General features: G+C 44.1%; 1 protein-coding gene and 1 long non-coding RNA gene across 4 annotated transcripts in view; one reads left to right on the top strand and one right to left on the bottom strand.

Annotated features, from left to right (window-relative positions):
- HEPHL1 (hephaestin like 1) overlaps positions 1–20,891 on the top strand; it is a 35,784-nt gene extending 14,893 nt beyond the window's left edge. Inside the window, exons 6-20 of one of the 3 annotated variants that reach the window (XM_075050089.1) lie at positions 183–351; positions 1,074–1,213; positions 1,392–1,523; positions 4,301–4,512; positions 4,957–5,107; positions 6,312–6,524; positions 9,187–9,400; positions 11,051–11,190; positions 12,020–12,160; positions 15,305–15,411; positions 15,860–16,082; positions 16,825–16,964; positions 17,582–17,741; positions 19,070–19,150; positions 19,229–20,891. In XM_075050089.1, coding sequence (XP_074906190.1) covers positions 183–351; positions 1,074–1,213; positions 1,392–1,523; positions 4,301–4,512; positions 4,957–5,107; positions 6,312–6,524; positions 9,187–9,400; positions 11,051–11,190; positions 12,020–12,160; positions 15,305–15,411; positions 15,860–16,082; positions 16,825–16,964; positions 17,582–17,741; positions 19,070–19,150; positions 19,229–19,431 — 2,426 coding nt within the window. In that variant the 3' untranslated portion in view covers positions 19,432–20,891. The remainder of the gene's footprint in view (positions 1–182; positions 352–1,073; positions 1,214–1,391; positions 1,524–4,300; positions 4,513–4,956; positions 5,108–6,311; positions 6,525–9,186; positions 9,401–11,050; positions 11,191–12,019; positions 12,161–15,304; positions 15,412–15,859; positions 16,083–16,824; positions 16,965–17,581; positions 17,742–19,069; positions 19,151–19,228) is intronic. The other 2 variants (XM_075050090.1, XM_075050091.1) reach the window with 2 other exon arrangements.
- On the bottom strand, positions 19,668–21,807 carry LOC142041359 (uncharacterized). The gene is made up of 3 exons (XR_012653434.1): positions 21,650–21,807; positions 20,989–21,091; positions 19,668–19,740 (listed from the first exon to the last, which is right to left on the bottom strand). It is a non-coding gene; the product is annotated as an uncharacterized LOC142041359 (long non-coding RNA).
- Between the last annotated feature and the right edge of the window lie 418 nt (positions 21,808–22,225).

Genomic DNA, 22,225 nt, shown 5'->3' with positions numbered 1-22,225 from the left:
AGAGAAGGGTGCTAGCATCCAGCCCAGTGTAGGCAGAGGAAGTCTTTAAAAATAGAAATTTACCCTAGTAATTGTTTCCAATCCATGTAGCTCCTAGAGAGTTTTGAATGTGCATTTGTACCCATGAGATTGCTGACTCCACAGATGGCCAAGGACTGTGTCCAGACTCTTTCTCCTCCCAGGTGGCATGGAGGCACTATATGATGTTCAGATCTGCCAAAAAAACCTGTCTCGGCCTTCGCCACTCAGTCACAAGAGAAGATATTATATTGCTGCTGAAGAAGTGCTCTGGAATTATGGACCTGACGGTTATGATAAATTCACTGGGCAGGGTTTAAATGCCACTGGCAGGTAAGCTTTCTTGTCCTCTCCTGTTGCGCTTTAATTTCAGGAGTCTGGGTGAGACTTCTCCAGTGATTCACCAGGGCTAGGTCCTGCACTGTTATTAATTTTAATTGAAAGGGGCAGGGAGGAATGGATTTAAACAACCTTGTCGGGAAGTTAGATTCGTAACTGCGATGTTCAGAGTTGCCTTCTGGAAGCACTTATCTTGCTCCATTAAGTCCATGGAGAAAGTGAGTCCTGGTGAGGTATGCAAAGTTCAACAGAGTTAATGACTCTGTGTTGAGACTCCTCAGGCAGCTTTCATACTTACAATCGGTGTATTTCAGAGGTGCCATAATGCTAGATTTTTTCCCCCTTTATTACTGATGAAGGTGAATTGTATTACAGTATCTCCCAGGAAAGCTAACGAGGATTAGAGACACATTGTGCACAGGTAATGGCACAAGTCTTGCCCTAAGGTAGTTAGAGGTAAGTTGACATAGATGTCTCCCTAAGTAAGTTGGGGTTAAACACATGAAAGTCTAATGCACAATGAATGCCCATTTGTTAACTAATTTATAACTGTAATTCAGACCAGTAATATATCCTTTTGTCTGCTAGAAAAGTGTATGCAAACTAGTAACTTGGGGGGTCATTTCTCCCATGTCTGGAGTAATAACTTTATCCAAAATGAAGGGTTCTGCCTGAACCTCCAATTATTTAACCAGTCCAATTTGTTAATTCCACAGTGAATCTGCAATATATTTCACACAAGGGACTGACAGAATAGGAGGGCAATACTGGAAAGTTCGCTATGTGGAATATACTGATGCAACATTCAGTAAGAAGAAGATTTGGTCAGAGGACATGAAGCACTTGGGAATACTTGGTACAGTGAATATTTTCCCTTCCTGTCATTACATCGGGTTTGAATGCAGATCCACTGGGATCCAGAGGGGAATTTTGTGCATGCAGCTTCTAGTCAGCCCTCGCTTGTTTAGATGGAAATATGTTAGAGGGTAGTTCTTCTAATACGTTCCCTCCCTCTCTCACTCTCTTTTTTTAAGGCCCCGTTATAAAAGCAGAAGTGGGAGATACAATACTAGTTACTTTTGCCAACAAAGCCAAAAGAAGCTACAGCATTATGGCCCATGGCGTAAGCTTCAGCAAGCTGTCGGAAGGTGCTCCCTACTTAGATGGTAAGTTCTGACTGTACTGTTGTATCATCACATCCAGAATACCTGAGTCTAAAGATTTTCTCTTGCTCTGCAGGTTTGTCCTTTTTGTGGATGCTAAGGCACAGAAGGGATGATTTGATTAGTTTGTACCTACCTTACATGTCACAACCCATGGGACTCCCCAGTCTGCCAATATGCTGGCTGGTTCTTCCTCTTGGACATGTGCCAGACAGGGCGTCTAAAACTAGCTTAGGTCCATGTTGAGCAAAAGTCACAAGCACAATCCAATTTATATTACTTCTAATCTAACATCGCTCAACTGCAGTCAGTGGATCTCCTCTGGACATGCTCCAGAATGACAAAGCTTAAGATCTGGCATGATGCCCCTGCTGAGTCTTTGGATATAGCTATCCCCATGGTGTGGGCTGCTTCACTCCTGATTCTCTAATCCACGTCAGGCATTGCCCTTGCTTCACTGTCAGGATAGTCGGTGTCAGAGGCAGCTTTTATCTGATTGGCCTGGAATGTGAAGCAGCGATAATCCTTATTAATCCTCATAAATATATAAACACTGAAACGGAGCATTTACTAAAGGCTTCTTCTCGTTTTGTGCAAGGACAGGATCTTTATCACCTAAGTTTAACCATTAAGTGTTAAATGTTGTGTTTATTTGGTAGGCATCTTTTTCAGTCAGTGACAAGAAACAAACCCTTCAGAGGGTGAGAAGTCCCATGTACTTTGAACACCTATTTTAGGAGACAGAAGGTCACCCTCTGGAGATGTGTTTCTGTCTCCATCAGCTAGAGAAGCAGCCTAGAGTCTGGGTTAGGGAGTAAGCTTTAGATGGCTCAAGTAAGGTGAGCTGGATCCCATCCGTAGTGTCTACAGAGATAATATTGTGGTCTCTGAAAAGTTTTTGCTGCATTTGCAGCATTGAACAGAAAGGTAGGTTTCTTGTTGTCTAAATTGCTTTGTTTCCACTACAACGCATCAGAAAGAAACTCATGGGACAGAATCACTCTTTTGAGAGCTGTGCTAAGACAATTAGGTCAACATGTAAAACTCATAACATCATACAATAAAATCAATACAAAAGGCTTTATTAAGTTCTGTTGTTTCTAGTTGCTGAACTTGCAACACAACAAATTTGCCAGCAGGCCCCAATGCATCACAAAACAACTGGCTTGAGTTCAGTCCTTAAGTTATCTGCACGCATCCCAATGCCACCCATGTCAGATGTAGTTCCCTGATGGATGTGCAGCTTCCCCGTGCTCACAGTCCTGTCATGCTTTCATTTAATGCTCCCCAGTAATAGTGCCCATCAGCATTGCACGCTTTGGTGTTGAGAAAAATCAAACCAAATCCTACAATTCAGCATCAGTGTGCGCAGCACACCTCTGGGTCTTTGGAGAGGAACCTGACTCCAGATTCATCAACAATCTTTCTGGCCCTTCTTCTCTCCTTGTAACCCTTGTGTCTTGGTTTTCCATCGTATCTATCTACAAGTGTATATATTTAGAGGCCCTACAGGGGCTGTAGGTTTACATTGAAGGTAAATTATTTTTCAAAGGCTGTGCATTGTATGGGTGCAGCTTATTAATGTGAAAATACTGTACATAAATGTACCTACAGACATCTACAGATGTCTGCAGACATCTTTTTTCAATTATGCTCTCAGGAAATACTCTTCCATGTTGCATTTGACAATTGACCAATCTCAGAGGGTTTTTAGCTCCAAATCAATGTTTTCCTTATTGAGCACTGTTGCAGGATGAATCCAGTAGTATCAGATCGGTACTGTTGAAGCAGTACTGGACTTTGTATTGTGGTTTGCAGCAAATAGTATGTGTTCATATGTAATACTGCTATCTTCACTCATGTCTAAGTTTTCAAGAGGATTTTCTTGGAGTATTAGCAAGGAGTATTAAATTGGTGCAGTCTGCTGCTGCCAGATACATCTGACCGTGCTGAGAAAATCCAGTCAATGGATGCCTAAACATTAAACAGAATTTCTGATTTGATCTTCCTCATAGCAAAGACCAGAAAGGTTATGTAGTACTTTTTTTCTACAAAGGGTGCAGGCCTGACCCCTTTTCCCAACTTTCCTTTCAAGTCCCTCTTGTCAGTCCCCTCTGAGTGGACAAAACCACTCTTTCACAGTGGCTAAATTACACAAGTGGTGCTACATCCAACCTGTGCACAGCAGCAGATAATGGCCCAAATCCTTTAAAAGTAGCTTCCAAAAAAAGTAATAGCAACTACCCTCTGGAGACTCTGACAGAGGTTCCTGTGCATTGCTACAAAATCAGAAAGAAACAATTACCAGGATCAGATATGGTTTGAATTTCTGAAGAGCCACTGATGCAGCTCCGCTCACTGATGTAATTGCTTTGTTAGTGCTTAATGAAAAACTGGAGTCTGCATCCATGCCACAGATGAATCTCACGATAGGGCAGGTAAACTACAAACATGAGAGGAAGCCATTTAAGCACAAGGATGAACTCTGCGTGTCTTGTCTGATTGAATCCAGATAATCCAGATAGCATCAGAAGGTGTCTGGGTGAAGCAGCTAAACTTGTTCTGCAGGGAATGGGCTTGGTTGTCCCCATGGCACAGGACTCCAGTGAGATGTCCCCATGGCATTAGTGCTCAGACTATGGGATGGTGCTCGAGCTGTGGCTGCAAGGGGGAGCTTGTCCACAGAAATCAGCAGCTGTGTCTGACTCCCAGCTAACACTTGTATTCAGGAAGACAAAGCCTTCCCGTAACCTTGGTGCTTCTCCATTTTCTCTCTGCAGGCTATATGAAGCCAGGAGCCCACGTTAAGCCAGGTGAAACCTTCACATACAAATGGAAGGTGCCTGAAAATGGAGGTCCAACAGAGAGTGACCCCCCCTGCCTGACCTATCTGTACTACTCAGCCACTGATGCTGTCAAGGACACGAACTCCGGCCTCGTGGGGCCTTTGCTGGTCTGTCGGAAGAACACGCTGAATCAGGATGGGACGCAGGTGCCTGACGTGGACATTTGCTTGTCCCTAACAGCAGGGTGATGCACTGGGGGGGGTCCCATATGGACCAATTTGCCCAGTTCCCAGCTCAGTTTTAAGAGATTAAACCTATGTCATTCCTCGGGGTAAAAGCAGACCTAAGGGGATGGTTAGGAAGATGAAACTGTCATTCCCCAGTATTCTGGCTCATCCCTAGGTTTTCTATCTTTTTCATGCACTTATTAGCAAAGAATGCATCTTTCCACCCTAAGTAAGTAATGGACACTTTATTTGTCCTTCTGGCTGACAGAAGAGTGCCAATCCCTGTCTCTACAAGGACATAGTAAGAAGGCAGCTGCAATTTTGGGGGTAAAGAAAGCCTTGTTAAAAAAAAAATAATCATTTTTATTTGGGTAATTCTGCACAGACTTTTTTTTAATGTCTTGGCTTCCTTTTTGGCTACAGAAAGGAATAGACAGAGAATTTTACCTCCTCTTTTCAATCTTCGATGAGAATGACAGCTGGTATCTGAGGAAGAATATCGAAGCATTTACTGGAGACCCTTCAAAAGTAGACGAAAATGATGCAGATTTCAAGGAATCCAACAAAATGCATGGTATGAAATAATATGTGTTAATGGTACCTTGTCTTCAGTCATATTAGGAAGATGAGTTAGCAGATTTTATCATCATTTATAGCCGACTGCAGTGTACTGGGGGGTGAAGTGGAAAGCTGTCAGTCAGCTTATGGCCAGCACCCGATGCCCTTGGAGCACATGTTGAAACCCCAGTCACATTAGCAATGAATGCATCCACCTACCAACTACACCTGGAGAAAGGGAACGGAGTGTAGCTTTTAGATACAACACCTGGGTCTATAAAAAGGCATAATGCCAGAGTCCAGCACCAACTGCAGAAAAGGCCAATGTTCACTGGTGATTTAAATTTCACTGCTGGCCTTGGCACCGGCTCAGACAATGAAGGTCCACCTGCCCTGCTCTGCCAGCTCCCTCTTGGGTAATGACCACCTCTGGAAGAGGAGAGGCAAAGGCTACGGGAATGGCCAATAATATTTTAAAAAATCACTTCTGGGTGAAAGTATCTGGCTTCAGTGTGCACCTCCTCCAAGTTATTCCTGACATGACAGATGTGAACAAATCACATAACCTCTCTTTGCTTTAATTTTCTGAAGAGCTATTGTTAGAGAACCTCAGGGCTTTCTGGACCTATCTATTTTATTCTTCCATTATGAGGTGCTATCTCATACTAAAGTTTTGTTCTGCCATAATATCTTTCACCAAGTGGTCACAGAGAGCATTGAGGATCAGGGAGTTTAGCTTCATAACACCCTTGTGAAAGAAAGACATACATTTTGGAAGTAAAAGTGGAAATCAAAAGTCAAAATCACATAAAAAGGCTCCATCAGAACTGAATTTAGAACTCAAACTCTTTACGGCCCACTCCATGGCCTTAATGATCCGGTTATACATTCTCCAGGCTGAAAGGAGGTACCTAATTCATACACTTAACTGCTGTCTGTGAGGCACCCTGAAAAGCTCAGAGGAGAAGTGCTACATTACTGCAAAGGGCTATTATAAGATTTTACAGGCTAAAAAAAAGAGGTAGAAGCTCAGAGTTTATAGGAATAGCATTTAGATATTAATTTGCTGTCATCCAGTGCTACCTTTGCTTCACAAAATGCCCCTTTAATTAACACCATGACTTGTTGAGTCATGAGTCTTTTGCTGGGAAGGTGGTAGGAGGCTCCGTGATGAGTTTACATCGACGTGCTGCAAACTGGACTCTTTTCTTCTCCTCCAGCTGTCAATGGCTACTTGTTTGGTAATCTGCCAGGCCTGGCCATGTGCAAGGACGACAAGGTCTCCTGGCACCTTATCGGGCTGGGCAGTCACTACGACATGCACGGGGTTCATTTTCAAGGAAACACCATCGACCTGAGAGGGACGACGAGGGACGGGCTGGCCTTGTTTCCTCATTTATCAGGGACAGCGCTGATGCAGCCAGACCGTGTGGGTACGTTCATGAACTTATCTTGGTAGTGTGGCACATGCAGAAATCAGCCAGACAAAATAACTGTTGGTGAGATGCTCTGCTCTGCCTGAGGGAGCCTGAAAGCATGAAAGCCATGGGGACCTGGCGTAGATGAGAATTCAGGCTGGGCTACTTTTCTGGGAAGGTACTATAAATCAAATATGTATGGTCACCAAAGAGCAGAGGCTTTGATGACCTTGGGATAGGCAGAGTAGCAAGCAGAGAGATGCCTAACGGGATGCTCCAGAGTATCTACAACTCACAAAACAGGCTTTTCCAGCAGAGATAAAATTCACTGCTCTGTAGATAGCATCATTTAAGGTATTTTAGGACTTTGATAATTTTTTCAATAATAGTCTGTAGGTGTTTCTTCAGAAGCGTATACACTAAAGATACTTTTAATTGTCATGTATAATCCAGTGATACATCCTTCAAACTCAGTGGGGGTGAATCGTTTGTTGGAGACACCTAGAATATATGGCTTAGTGTGAGTCCTGCCGTGCAGTTTCATGACAGATGGTGGAAACATATGGGATATGCATAAGAAAAGAATCTGCTGTCTTATAGACACCAGTGCCAGAGGTCTAACCTGGCATGTACACAACGCCAACAGATATTTCTATTGGGTGCTCCGGCCAGGAGCAACTACGGCCAGGACCCCCCCACCCACACGTATAAAAGAAACCCCAGGGGAGCACTGGTGACCGGGAGCACAACGAACAGGACACGGCGCAGCAGTTTGTGTGGCAGTTCATGCAGGAAGGGCGCTGAAGCCCTGCCAGCTCCACCAGGGAGCAAGGGTATCCACCCAGCAGAAAGCTGCGGCCTCTCTAAGCTCTGCGCCCACCACGACCGACGCAGCTGCCCAGACAGAGCTCCGGTGCCAGGCTGCAGGCCATGCCCTGCTCTTATGCCAGTACCAGCCCGCAGCAGTGAGCAGAGCTGTGGGAACTGCAGGCCCAGGGAGAGGAAGACGCAAGGCTTATTGATGTGTTAGAAACCAGGGAAGCACCTGAGAATAGACACGTAGGAATTAGGGCTTCTCCCCCCAAAAAAAGGTGGCGGGGTCAATAGCCCAACTGAAGTGCACCTACACCAATGCACGCAGCATGGGCAACAAACAGGAGGAGCTGGAGGCCATTGTGCAGCAGGAAAACTAGGATATAGTTGCCATCATGGAAACATGGTGGGATGACTCACACAACTGGAGCGCTGCAATGGATAGCTATAAACTCTTCAGAAGGGATGGGCAAGGCAAGGAAGGAGAGGCGGTGGGGCAGCCCTGTATGTTAGGGAGAGTTTTGACTGTCTAGAACTTAATGATGGTGACAATAGGGTTGAGCGTTGATGGGTAAGAATCGGGGGGAAGGCCAGCAAGGCAGATATTATGGTGGGAGTCTGTTCTAGACCACCCAGCCAGGATGAAGAGGCAGACAAAATATTCTATAAGCAGCTGGGAGAAGCCCTTGTTCTCGTGTGGGACTTCAACTTACCAGATGTCTGCTGGCAATACAGTACAGCAGAGAGAAAACAGCCCAGGAGGTTCCTGGAGTGTGTGGAAGCTAACTTCCCGACACAGCTGGTGAGGGAGCCCGCTAGGGAAGGCGCTGGACCTGTTGTTTGTGAACAGAGAAGGACTTGTGGGTGATGTGATGGTTGGAGGCTGTCTTGGGCACAGTGATGACAACACGGTAAGGGTTTTTGATTCTTGGAGAAGTAAGGAGGGGGGTCAGCAGAACTGCTACCTTGGACTTGTGGAGGGCAGACTTTGGCCTCTTCAGGAGCCTGGTTGAGAGAGTCCCTTGGGAGGCAGTCCTGAAGGGCAAAGGAGTCCAGGAAGGCTGGACTTTCTTCAGGAAGGAAATCCTAAAGGTGCAGGAGCAGGCTGTCTCCCCATGTGCCGAAAGATGAGCCGGTGGGGAAGAAGACCAGCCTGGCTGAAGAGAGAGCTTTGGCTGGAACTCAGGAAATCAAGGAGAGCTTATGACCTTTGGAAGTAGGGGCAGGCAACTCGGGAGGACTACAAGGATGTCGTGAGGTTATGCAAGGAGAAAATTAGAAGGACCAAAGCCCAGCTAGAACTTAATCTGGCTACTGCCATAGCAGACAATAGGAAATGTTTCTATAAATAGATTAGCAACAAAAGGAGGGCTAAGGAGAACCTTATCGCTCTCTACAACTACCTGAAAGGAGGTTGTAGTGAGGTGGATGTCAGTCTCCTCTTCCAAGTAACAAGCAATAGGACAAGAGGAAATGGCCTCAAGTTGCGCCAGGGGAGGTTTAGATTGGATATTAGGAAAAATTTCTTCACCGAAAGGCTTGTCAAGCATTGGAACAGGCTGCGGTGTAGTCGCCATCCCTGGAGGTATTTAAGATGTGTAGATGTGGTGCTTAGGGACATGGTTTAGTGGTGGACTTGGTGGTGCTAGGCTAATGATTGAACTCGATGATCTTAAAGGTCTTTTCCAACCTAAACAATTCTATGATTCTATGTAAGCATCCTCTTCGCTTGCCTTTCCATACAACACCACAGATTAGGTTTGTCTGAGGACTGATCACAGATGTACAAGGCACAGGACCTCATTTGCCAAGCTGCTATTTAAAGTTTTTAAATTGCCTAAATCTCTTGCACTTTCCTTTCCAGGCACATTCAAAGTGGTTTGCAGGACTTTTGATCATTTTGTCGGTGGGATGAAACATCTCTACGAGGTCAGCAGCTGCCGTAATAACACCCGCTCCCAGCAGCAACACGGAGCCATGAGGCTGTACTACATCGCTGCGGAGGAGGTGGAGTGGGATTATGCCTCAAATAAGAGCTCGGCACCAAAGATTTACAATGTCAGCAGCAACGAGGAAAGGTACCCAAAGCAAAAAATTCTTATGGTATGGGGCACATTCATAGTGGAGGGGAAACTTTGAAGCATCCTTTCACGAAGCCAGCCTCGTACTTTTTAGGAGGGACTCTTTGCCAAACAAATAAGAGAAAATGTATTTATAAAGTGACAACCTCTCAGACTAGACTAGTTCATAGGCAGCATTTTCAGATGTTTTTTTGTCTCAGAGTGTCTTGTAATGCTGTTGAACCCAAGAAGGCTTCCAAGTCCCTAAATCTGTATGTGTGTTCCAGCCCTGGCTCAACCCTACAATGATGCCCCCCAAGCCCCTCCTCTCCCTTCCTCACGCTCCCCAGTCTCCCTATCCCAGTGCTCTGGTTTTCATAGAGAAGAAACCCAGGTGAGCCCAGATGTGACCCAGATGTGAGCCCCTGCAAGCACTGCAGATGCATTAGGGAGGTGCTGAGCCTGCTTTGCTGCAGCGTGGTAGCTCCTGGCTTCCATGGAAAAATCAGGACACTGTAACCACTGCAAGTGAATCACGTCTACACTGCACTGTGCTATGGAATAAAAAGCATGTGCAGAAGCTACATGTTCCAGGTCAGATTGCATAGGGAGATCTCTGAGACCACTTTGGTGAAAACAAAAAGGAACGAGAAACATATTCCAAAAATAAACCTTAGAAAAGTGGCTGGGAAACTGCACCCTGTAAAGAGGAAGAGTATGGTGGAGTCGGTAGAAAATAAACCTGAAGAGTCACAGGCGATGAAGCGCGTTTAAAGAAAATATTAACTCCAGTATTGTCAAAGGCTGCTGTTGCACAAACAGTATATTATTACAGTAAGCAGTACTCCTGGGGCATTTTTTTTTGTTTTTATTTAGTATGTTGGGAGCCAACCTCGCAACTCCCCTGCCAGGGGCACCTTGGAGATGAGCTGCCAGGAGGCAGAGCTGCTCTCAGAAGAGAGTGGACGCTCTCCTCTGCAGATGGTGGCGAGTGTCCTCTGCTGGCGAGTCAGCCCGCTGGGATGCCAGGGGAGCAGCAACAAGCTGTGGGTGACTGCACAAACCTGGAGGGCACAAAAAAGCATCCTCTGCCAGGTGCAGAAGGCGAAATACATTTCTCACTTTATCTTCATGCTGGGAAAGCATCCAGCCCTGCGCAGTACATCGCAGCAGGAGGACAGGGTAAAGCAGGTCCCTCTTACCTCAGATGACGGCATTTGCTTTTGCAACTTAGGCTTCGGTTATCATCTTCCTGTAGTTGACTAATAGCCAAGATAGTGAAAGCAGCCATCGTGGCAAGAGGATTCAGGTTTGCAGGGACAGGCAGTATCTTTTATTGGAGTGGAGGATGCAGCTGGAGAGAGTGGCCAAACCCGCTCTTAGCTTGAACTTCATCTCTGCTCTGACAGCTCTCTGGTGAAGGATTTGTGTTCCCAAAAGTTTGTGGTGAGTGCAAGGTATCCTCAGCTTTACCTGTTTGAAGAGGACATACATTTAGTGAAGATTATAACTGTTGTTATTTGCTGTTTAAAATCTCTTGCAGTACCCAGTCAGCACATTGGACCAAGCTGTACATTCTTATCACACGTATTGTGAATAACACAACAGTTACTAGTCTTTAGGTATGTAAGGTTCAGTGCTTTTAATCTTTGCCTTTTTATTTTGCAGCTATGGGCATATTTTCCTGAGCCAAGCAGAAGATCTGATCGGTTCAAAATACAAGAAGGTGGTTTACAGGGAGTACACAAACAACAACTTCACGCAGCGCAAAGTGAGGACAGAGGAGGAGGAACACTTGGAAATCCTGGGCAAGTAGCTCTCATGGCTCACAGACTGAGCCTGATGAGCGAGAGGATTGTTTTCCAAAAACTAAGAGTTTTTCTAGCTCTGTTAACGTGGAAAACAAGGAACACTGATACCTATTCCAGGTTATCAGAGATTTTACACCCAATTTGTGTAATGGCTGAGTGTAAAGATGCTTTCCAAATTAGACAATTCATTCTCAAACATGAATAAGGAGTTTCCTAAGGAGTATTAACAGGGAGGATGCCAAAATGGCAATTCCAGGATTCACCTTCAGAGCCTGTAACATGGGGGAGACACTTGTAGGGAGATTAAGTCAATATTAAGGGGCTGGATTTGCATCTGAAATTGGGCAAGACAAAATTTTATGCATGCCATAAAATAACCATCAGGTCATGTTTTTTATAGTGTGAGAAGTGGGCAACAACTGGTCATAAAGTAGTCAACACTCTCTAGTAATATATTTGACATTTCCTTTTTTGCAGTACAAAAGTAACAAAAAAAGTTAAAATAAAAAAGCTGCTACCAGCTTAAGAAGTAAAATTTGGAAGATACAAAAACCATCCACAAGAGTTATCCATAAAAAGCTGTCCAAACACCTGTCTCCAGAGTGAACAATTCTTCTCATTGACCAAAAAAGAAAAAAGATTATTTATATATAGAGAGCTTTTCATCAGCTGAGATAACAAACCAATTTTGATGGCTTTGATGAAAGAATAGAAAAGCCCAAGTGTTTTGAGAAAGACCTTGGCTCCTCTCCTAGGCCAAGCTATTGAAAGTTTGCTAAATTCAGAAAAGCAGCATTAATCACCAGTATCTTCTGGTTTAATTTAGGGCCGTTACTCCATGCCGAGGTTGGTGACTCTGTACTGATCATATTTAAGAACAAAGCCAGCAGGCCTTATTCAATAAGCGCACATGGTATAGAGGAAGTGGGTTGTGAAGAACAACCTGAGACACCAATTACCCTCCCTGGTAAGGCTCTTCTTTTTTTTCTTTGAGCTACAAAGGCTGTATATAAAAGCATTTTAATGTATGAATGATAATCCCTCTTTCAAGCTTATGCATACCTATATGTTCTTCCAGGCGTAATACACTCAACGTTTATTCAGATACAATTCTGTGTTGTTATACATGTAGGTTCTTGATCAAGTGAGCATGTTTGGGCAGAGAACGACCCTTTGTTCCTACCAGGGGTAGAAACAGGAACGCAATATCATTGGACAACCTCCAAAAAAGGCAGAAGCAGGCACATAATCATGGCAAGAGAAAAGTAAGCCAGCACTGCATTTGGCTCCAGACTGACACTCTGAAAATGTTTTAAAAATTGAGAAAGTTGGTGGTAGAGCTGCAGTTGGCAATATTAACTCTGCCTCTCTCTTAATCTACACAGAATTGGCATTCACATTCAGAGTTGATGCATAAAAAGCAAAATGTAGCTGTCGTGAATTAAAAATCTTTGAAAAAGTGTACCAAGTATGCCTCAGTTTCTAGTGAGGAAAATAGTGGAAAGTAGTTCTCACAGCATTGAAAATTTTCATATAGAAAAATACCTGTTAAAATTTTTACACTTCAATTTTTGTGTTGGGTTTTATATTCTAGTAGGAAGTAAAACTCAAACCCAGGCATTATAGTCAATCCAAAATGTACATACTTTTACTATCCAACACCCATACAATTTTTTAAAAAGTATTTGTGAGTTTCAGTGCAAAACTAAATGAAAAGAAATTCTGATGTACTAAACTTCTTGGCAAGCTGAAATTTCTTTCCTGTAAATAGCTATATTGATACAGTACAATCACACAGAAATTCATGGCCAAATGTGAGCCAACATCTGTCTTGCTGGAGTCTGATGAATGAATACCTGTGGTTAATATATATAAATATATTAAAAAAGGAGCTGATTTATATGATTCCCTTGTTTTGTTATTTGCTCCATGATGTTGTTGATGCTATTTTGTTGACAGTTGAGGTGTAACACTGGCAACACTACTGTCATGTCTCCTGTGTCCACATGGGAGCAGGCTTGGGACGAGTTAGACCAGGGAAAGTGCCTTTGACAGTAAGCCAAAGGAAAAGACTCTTCAGCAAGATCTAAAGACAGACTTTTCCTTAGGAGTTTGGAAGCAGCAATTAAGATGGAAACCAAGTCCCTAAAACCAATAATATTTCCTGAGCACTTCAGTCCCCCCCCACCATCACCTAGAAAGCCTCGCTGTCTTCCTAGGCCAGGCTGGACTGCTCACCCCAAGCTTCCCAGAGCCCATTTAGTTCTACTAAATCCTGAACCAGTCATCAGTCAGATTTATGTCCTGCTAAGCTGTGCTCCCGAGAGCACTGCCAGCTCCTAAAGAGACTGTGGGTGGCATGGTAAAGAGATTCAGAGAGCAGATCCATAGCAGCCTAAGCCAAAACAGCTCTCAGCTGCCACAGCTTTGTCCTCTCCCAGTCCATTCCTCCACTTACCCAGCAGCAAAAAGGGAGAAAACATCCATTTTCCTCTTGCTTATCAGTCTTTTCAGGGGTTATGCTTCATTTTCACTTCAAATATAGGTCTTTGATGCCATCTGAAGTGCCTCAGGTTTTAAGTAGAGGTTTTTCCATCTACAGCCTCCAAACATCCTGAAGTGAGGAGTGAAAAACAAGGAAGTGGTGAAGGACCATGGCCAGGGTCTCTTCTCACATCATGCCCTCTGGAAAGGGGTGATGACGTGTAGATTAGATACAAGTGAATGACAAACTCTTCCCTGGTGTATGCCTCCATGGCATGAATGCTTCTGAGACCAAAGGGTTTCTTGTTAGTGTTTTCTGTCCTATTAGTGTAGTGTTGTGTCTTGAAAGCCTTTCTGATCGCTGCTGAAGTGTGTAAACCCATGCTGTAACGAGCAGAAGGTGCTTGTCCTGTAAGATTAAATGACATTGCAACACTTACGTGCGACCCATCTCATATAGAATGATATTTAAGTGTCACCATTTCTTTTTTTGTAGTTATTGCTGTATGATAAAACTCACTATTGCATGATTCATCAAAATGGTGTAGCGGTTCAGTGACACAAAACAAGGCTCAGTCACTTCACAACCATTTAAGCTTGAAAACTCTCCTTCACCCTGACGCCCACAGCTGTTGGCAGCTGTTGGGTTGTGGCAGCACTAAGACCATGGCCAAGAGTTCTGTGATTTCCTTGTTTTCCCCTGATTCATAGCATGTCCCCAGCTGTTCTTGGCTTTTATCACCCTGGAAGATTTTTGGGTCAGAGACTGCCTGGTTTAACATTTCTCCACCACTTAAAAGGGCAAAGTGTTGACCACATCTTGGTCTCCTACCCTCCCCTGCAGTACCAGCAAAAAAAAACAAAGCAGGGAAACACAGCACAGGTAGTTCATCTGAACACAGATGTGTTTGTGTTCAGTGTAGAGAACTGATCCTCACCCAAATAGATAATTTCCCCATCAGATTGTTCTGGGTTTTTTTTAAATCAGAGGTCAGGGAATCTCTGCTCAGGGAGGATGTGGAGAGGTGATGGCTTTTGGTAAGGGACAGGGGTTCTCCGGTAGTTGCTGGGGAGCAGGGGCTTGGCTGGGAAAGGACAGGACCCCCCTGCAGCTCGCAGTCAGCAGGTTGGTACCTACTCAGCTCTCCTCTCCTGGTCCAGAGCTGATACACTGCCGCAGCACCGTCTGCAAAATCCCAGTGGCAACTGCCACATCTTTGTGCCCTTTTCGACTGACAAAGTCCAAGAAACATTTTCTGGACCTTGGCTCCCAACATCTTCAACTGACCTTAAGCATCGGCATCCAAGATCATTGATCCGCTAGAAGTTTTGCCCAAGGAGAAATACAAAGAGTCCTGTCTCCAGACTTCCCTCTGTGGGATGCCACTGTTGCCAGCATCATTTGCAGATCTCCTTTTCTGGGGTCTGCCTGCCTTCGTTTACACCACTGGAATCTCATCGACTTCCTGGAAGGCAGAATCACATCCATATCCCATTGCTGCATGCTTCCACAGATAGTTTTGATGCAGATCATTTTTTGATGGGGAGGGTAGCAGATCTCAGTTACATACTGTACAAAGCCTCTAATACCCAGCTGCTCTTGGTAAAATTGTTCTCTCTGTTTCAGGGGAAATAAACACCTACAGGTGGAATGTTCCGGAACCATCTGGCCCTGGTAAAACAGATCCAAACTGTATCACTTGGGTTTATTATTCAACAGTGAATTTTGTGAAGGTAACCAAGAAATGGTCATTAAAGATTACATTGCTTTGGCTAAAGCATCCTGCCTTGCATAATGTTTCTGAAAGGATCCTGCTTCACATTCATGCAAGCACCACAGGCTAGAGGAACAATTTACAGAGCTAGATGCTTTGTCCTCTTTGATAACAGTTGCACATGCCTGGGTAATTTAAGCTACTGAAATCCCCAAGGATACACCATGGTAATGTGATTACCTCCTTAAAGAACAGTAGAAGGGATTTGGGGTGAAGGCAAAGCATTGCTTTAGTACATTAACATAGGGACACGTAGAGAAAGATATCTCTAATCAGACAGAGTAATGATTTTTTCTCATCTGATAGGAAAATGGAATTTCATCTTTATTTAATCTGTAGTTAATCTGTATCTATTTCATAACTGGATGAACTGAAAGTTTGTAATGCATATATTTATTTTATTTCAGGACACATACAGTGGTCTGATTGGGCCTCTTGTAGTTTGCAGAAAAGGAATTCTAGATGAAAGAGGTCTAAGGAAAGACATTGATCGTGAATTCACTCTTCTGTTTATGGTGTTTGATGAAAATGAATCCTGGTATTTGAAAGAAAATATTGAAACATACCTTCATAAGAATCCTGATGATTTTAATTCCACTAAGGACTTTGTAGAAGGCAACAGCAAGCATGGTATGTAGGACTCGGTAGCAGCAGCCAAGAGGACAGAGGTTTATTTTTCACAGCCCTTTTAGGAAGGCATTGGACTTAGCCTGCAGTTACCCAACCATGTGACAACTTCATAAACTGCAACTCTGGAAACAAAAATATTTCATGAGGCCCAGCCAAGATATTTTTCTAACAAGATAGTTTAATCTTATACTCTTGGAAAAAGGCTGCCCTGCCAGACTTCCCTCGTCATTTGGGAGCTGTGTTCCTTGCAGGCTTGTTCTGTAGGAGCGTAAGGACGACATTTTAAAACTGTGGCTGTAGTAACAATCAGCCCAGGAGCCAGGCAGAACAGACTGGACGGGATCAGGAACAGCCCTGGCAAAGCAAACTTTCTACAGATGGTACCCATTTTAGGCAATGACTCTATTCCCTCTTTTTCCATGTAGTTTCTCAGCATAGATCCTGTTTGTTCAGGAGTTCAATCTCAACCAGTAAAAAAGCTATCCGATACTTTTCAAGACAGAAAAGATGGTTGCTGCTGTGCACTTAGTTGATTTGGAAACTGAAACAAAAACGTGACTGTCTTCCTGCAATGGCAGTGCTTACTATGGAGATCCCTTGTCCTGGCCACGCATGCCCGTCCCCTCTCTTCCTGGGCACCCCTTCTTCCCAGAGAGAAAGTGTGAAGGGTGCCTGAAGTGGAGGTTATCGTCGCCTGTACCATGGCTAGTTATTAATCAGTCCTATTTTGTCATTCTTCCAGCAATCAATGGGAAGATTTATAACAGTCTCCTGGGTCTAACGATGAATGAAGGTGATAGGACAAATTGGTATTTGATAGGAATGGGCAATGAAGTGGATATACATACAGTTCACTTCCATGCGCAGACCTTCATCTTCAAGGTTGGTAAAATTAATTAAAGTAAAACCTTCATAGTGTGATGGGAAATTTCAGAAAAAAAGTCCAGGTTCTAGCCTTGTTTTGCAGCTTGGGCACAGAGCCCTGGGCTGATATTGAGGTCGGTGGGAGTTTTGCATGTGAAGGAAATACAAAATGAATGAGATCCTTGCAAAGCTTCTACTACTCTGAGCCTGTTATGAAACATGAATAAATGTCACTAGTAGAGGACATGGTTAGGTGGGTTAAAATGCATGTTTACCCATGGGTATAAGGGAAGAGAAGGGGGGAAATCAGAGAGTTGTGCCTGCTTAGAGTGTGGTTTTTATGTTGTGACAGCTTGCCACTGGCAGGACTATCTAAAAAATCTGTCTTTCAGAGAAACACCTGTGCTCAACCAGCACTTGAAGCCCTCAGGAAGGGCCTCCTGTTGTTAATTAATTAATTGATTAAATGAGAGGTGTCCACAGACCACAGTTTCCCTGGGTGAGGCTCACTAGAAATATGTAACAAGAAGTGTTTGATCTGCCTTGAGGAGCTGAAAGTTTAACTGCAATATTGCAGTGCCTGGGGGGGCTATTTGAGGCACAACTCTCACGATGCTTGTTTTGCCTTGCCACAGACAGATAAGGACCACAGAGGAGATGTATATGACCTTTTTCCTGGGACTTTCCAGACAGTCGAACTCTTAGCAGAAAACCCTGGAACATGGCTTCTGCACTGCCACGTAGCCGATCACATCCACGCCGGCATGGAGACCACCTACACCATCAATAAGTCAGGTGCAGTATCAGAAACGTGTCCTAGGACTCGGAGGTGGTATCGCCGCAGATCAGATGGAAGGCAGGGAGGAAAGGAGGAGAGCTCACATCACTGCTGCACCCTGCACACTGGTGGGAAGCACCTGTACATTACTGCCATGGCTAGTTAGCATCATCTAGGGACAGGACAAACACCCCTAATGACATGGCAAAGACAGTAATCTTTGCTGCACGCTGTAACTTAAAAGCAGTTGGTGCTTCACAAGGTTCTTCTAAGACAGTGGCAGCCTGCAGACCATTAGTCATCCCCAGGTGGTGCAGAAAACAACTGCAAAGCTATTTCTCAGCCTTGCTGCCACAGGGTGTGTGGGAGGGGCTGCAGACTGGTGTGGTGCTGGTTCCTCCCTGCAATCACTGCTGGCTCCCAGAGCTATTTGAGCTCCTTCCTGTACAGGCAGAGGCCAGATGAGATGCAAGATGCTCCAGAGAATGATTCTTCATCCTGTCCAAGAAATAGATGATCCTTTGACTAAGAAAAGTTGGCAAACTTTTTGAGTGGTGCTGGTCCCTTCCACGACTTGTGATTGAAGACAAAAGTGCTTTGTGAAGCCTCCCCACATCACATAATTTCACTAAACGTCTGTGCCCAGCACCTCCTGCCTGGGTTCCCATTGTGCTTGCTACATTCCTCCGCAGGGGTTGCAACAGTGCCAGCAGGCGCACCGCGTACCTCTAACCCTGTAGCAGCAGGATGACAAATATAATGCCAAATGTAGCCAAAATACTCCTTCCTCTGATAAGGTGAATTTATTTTATACCACATATTCATGCAAGCTGTGAAACTTCAAATGAACAAGCAAATGCAGATCTGAATTGTAGAATGGTTTGGCTTAGAAGGGACCTTGAAGATCATTTAGTTCAACCTCTATACCACGGGCAGGGACACCTTCCACTAGACCAGGTTGCTCACAGCCCCATCCAACCTGGCCTTGAACACTGCCAGGGATGGGGCAGACACAGCTTCTCTGGGAAACCTGTTCCAGTGCCTCACCACCCTCACAGTGAAGAACTTCTTCTTTACATCTAATCTAAACCTACCCTCTTTCAGTTTAAAACGGTTACCCCTTGTCCTGTCACTACAGTAAGTAGTGAAGTAACAGAGGCACCTACAGAGAAAGGGGACGTTGCCCATGGAGCTGCCTAGAGTAATAGCAGTGCTGATCTAATAATGATTTCTGTTCAGACCAAAGGTAGAACTAATTAATTTAAATCAGCACTACTTTTGCAGCAGAGAAAGAAGTATTTATTAAGGTTTTCAACTTAAATATGCTTTTTCTGTCTCTGCACAGAATGGGAAGCTCCTTCAGAAGGAGGACTTACAGCTGGAGCATACAATACAACTACTGCAAATAATGGAACCACTGCAAAGGGTAAGGATTTTTTTTAACGTCATTTAAGACTCTTCAGATTCATGTATAGATTCTCATGAACTACTTCTCTTTTAACAGATTATGACAGCAAAGGGGGCAATTTTTTTGGCAAAACTTTGAGTTCTGGAGAAGCCAGCCTGATACTCGCAGCCTTTTTTTTCATTGGACTTGTTCTGCTGTCAACAGTATTAATCATCTTCTGCCTCATCACCCGCCAAGGAAGCAGGATCCATTACATGGCTCTGCATGACAAAAGTGCACTTCTAACAGATTCCCCATAAATCCCCACTTTTAGCACTACTCACAGAGCCCCACTGGATTTCATGACATGCTGCTAATAAAACTGGAGCAAGACATATGCTGATAGTCCTACCCCGTAGCCAGCACTCACAAGAACAAACATGAGCTGTAGCGTTCGGCTCCAAGATCCACGTGCCACCCATCACCATTTCCACTCCTCTGGAGTTCAGTTGAGCTTTGTCCAAGATCAAATTTGGCAGCCGAGCAGAGCAGCACACCTCTTGGCATCCACACCGGCTGCACAGGGTTTCCACAGGAGTAAGGAGTGGGCAGTATGGCATCCATGCGCTCTGTGCAAAAACACGGGGTTCACGTTAAGGAATAAATACCACCAGGGACTGTTTTAAGCGTGCCGGCTTCCAAAGGAGCAGGCGTTAATCTGGAAGTCCCCGTGTTTTCCCAAAGTCTGGCTCAATAAATTCACTGACATTTAAGCAATTCTCCTTTTTTTGCCCTGTTAAATGAGGAAACTGTGCACTGGGGACAGATTTTTAAAGGCATTTAGGGACCTACGAATATATTTTAGCATCTGATGGAGTTCAGCAGTGCCCCTGTTGTTATTTTCTAACAGCTTTTGTTAATCCCTTTAAAAATCTAGCCCTGAGCAACCTCTGAGAAAGTTAGTTGACTTTGTAATTGCTGCTTATTGTGGTCCTGATTCTGTACCTCTTCTTTGCACCGAGTAGCACCTCACTCGCCACCTGTAATGAAGCCATCAGGAGGCTGATCTTTGTGCTCTGCAAGGAAGACAGGCAGAATCAGGCCATGTTTAACGATACTTGAATGTTTATAGCTCATTTTTAATTAGATAGTGCTCATTCTTGCCTGCTCACGTCAGCTACCGCTCTTGCAGAGGAATGCCAGAACAAACAGGTCTGTGAAACTGTCCAAAATTGATTTTGAATGTAAATTCAAGTTGCTGGGTTTTTTTATTTTATTTTTTCCACTTCTGTGTTTTGAAGTATGTTCAAGTGTAGGAAACTTTACTGCCCATCATTCTTCTTGAGCTTAATGGTGTCCTGGATTGATGTCCAGTTAACCAGTATGTTGAAGTTTCTTGGATGTTTTTCAGTTATTTCTCTATTCTTTGTTTTCCCCAGTCATTTAAGAGCACACACGTGAGGTAGAACTGCAGGACTGAGCCCAAACAGAAGTTACACCATAGCAATAAACACCTCCAGACTCATCCTCTAAATCTGCCCTTTGAGCTGACAAAACCAGATGATACTCTAAGCCGTCCCATCTTTCTGTTTTGTACACATTAAAATCGAGGTCTCCTGTTCTGTGCAAAAACACTGTCTGTCTGTGCAGAACATTTGCTCTCTGTATACCTACAAAATTAAAGCCTTTCACTTAAACATATGCTATTAATAAAGGAAATTATTTGGTACTTTCCTTTTAGAGTAGCTAATGCGTCTGACTTTTTAGAAACAGAATCATAAATACCTTTTGACCATAGAAACTAGCCAGACAAAGTGATTACAATGACAATAAAAATCTGGTTATTTGTATGAACCTTCTGGCACAGTTCATTTCACCTGGCATGCTTCTCAGCTGGATGGCAGCTGTGAAACAAGAACGAAGCCTCCAAAGGTCCTCAGGGCCTCAGGATGTCACCACTGCTTGTCCAGGGGACACAGCCTGCCACAGAAAGACAGCATGAAGCATCACAGAAAGCAGAATGCATTGAGTTTACCACTGCCTGCCCCATGGCCAGCTGTGCCCCGACACCTGTGTTGAAGGACAGCATCTGTGTTGGGCTGAAGCACCGGTGGGAACAGAGTAAAGCAACAAAATGAACAAAAGAACAAAACGAAGAAGTTACCAGGGCAGGCGTGTTCTCCACAGAGTGCTACAGGCCCCTGAGTATGACAATTCTGGATTATGAACTTGGGTCGCAGTTGGCAACTGCCCTAGCACCAACAGCTTGGAAGGTGACAAATATACAATCAACCTTTAAAAACTTCCCAAAGGAATAAGCAGCTCTGACACTCACATAATGCAAGCTGGCTGAAACTGTTATTTAAAAAAAAAAACACAAACAAAAAAACCCAAACAAACAGAAAAGTGTCCAAAGGAACAGAACAGATCATGGAAGAATCAATGCTTTCTTTTTACTTAAAGAAAATTGTGCCTCAGCGAGGTTTTTGAAGGTTTCAACATATAGATAAGAGACCTGGATGAATATAGGCTACTTACATTTCCATAAGATGCTTGAGAAGGTCCTTGGTTTAGGCTTCTTAAGGAAATGAAATCACCATGGGATGACAGCAAGGGTCCGTGGAGGTTAAATAATTGGTTAAAAGACGGGAAAAATTGGCCAGATTTCTTGTTGAAAGTCGCTCACAGGGTGCTGCATGGACCCTTGCTCTTCACTATTTTCTGTCAGTGGTGTGAAAAAGGGTGACCAAGTTGAGTGACTATCATAAGGATGTGTAGCATGAAAAATGAGTGATAAAAAGATAAAATTCAGGACTGATACATTTACAGCAGTACTTGTGGAAAAAAAGTGACCCTAGCCCTATGTGCATCACACTGTCTAAGCATCTCAGAAATGGGATCTTATCTGTAACAGTTTAATGGCAATGTTAGTGCTTTTTAGTGGGCAGAAAGGCAAGCGAATGTTAGGAATCAGTAGGAATTCAGAACAGAGCGAACCAGAACAGAAGTTGGTACCGTTGTGTAAATGCCTGGGGCACCTGCATCTCGAACGCAGCGTGAGCCACGACCCCGGCCCACCCGGGAGAGGACACGGCAGCACAAGAGCAGCGCAGA

This window comes from Buteo buteo, chromosome 18, assembly GCF_964188355.1.
Source record: "Buteo buteo chromosome 18, bButBut1.hap1.1, whole genome shotgun sequence".
NCBI lineage: Eukaryota > Metazoa > Chordata > Aves > Accipitriformes > Accipitridae > Buteo > Buteo buteo.
This window is presented reverse-complemented; position numbering and strand designations above follow the sequence as displayed.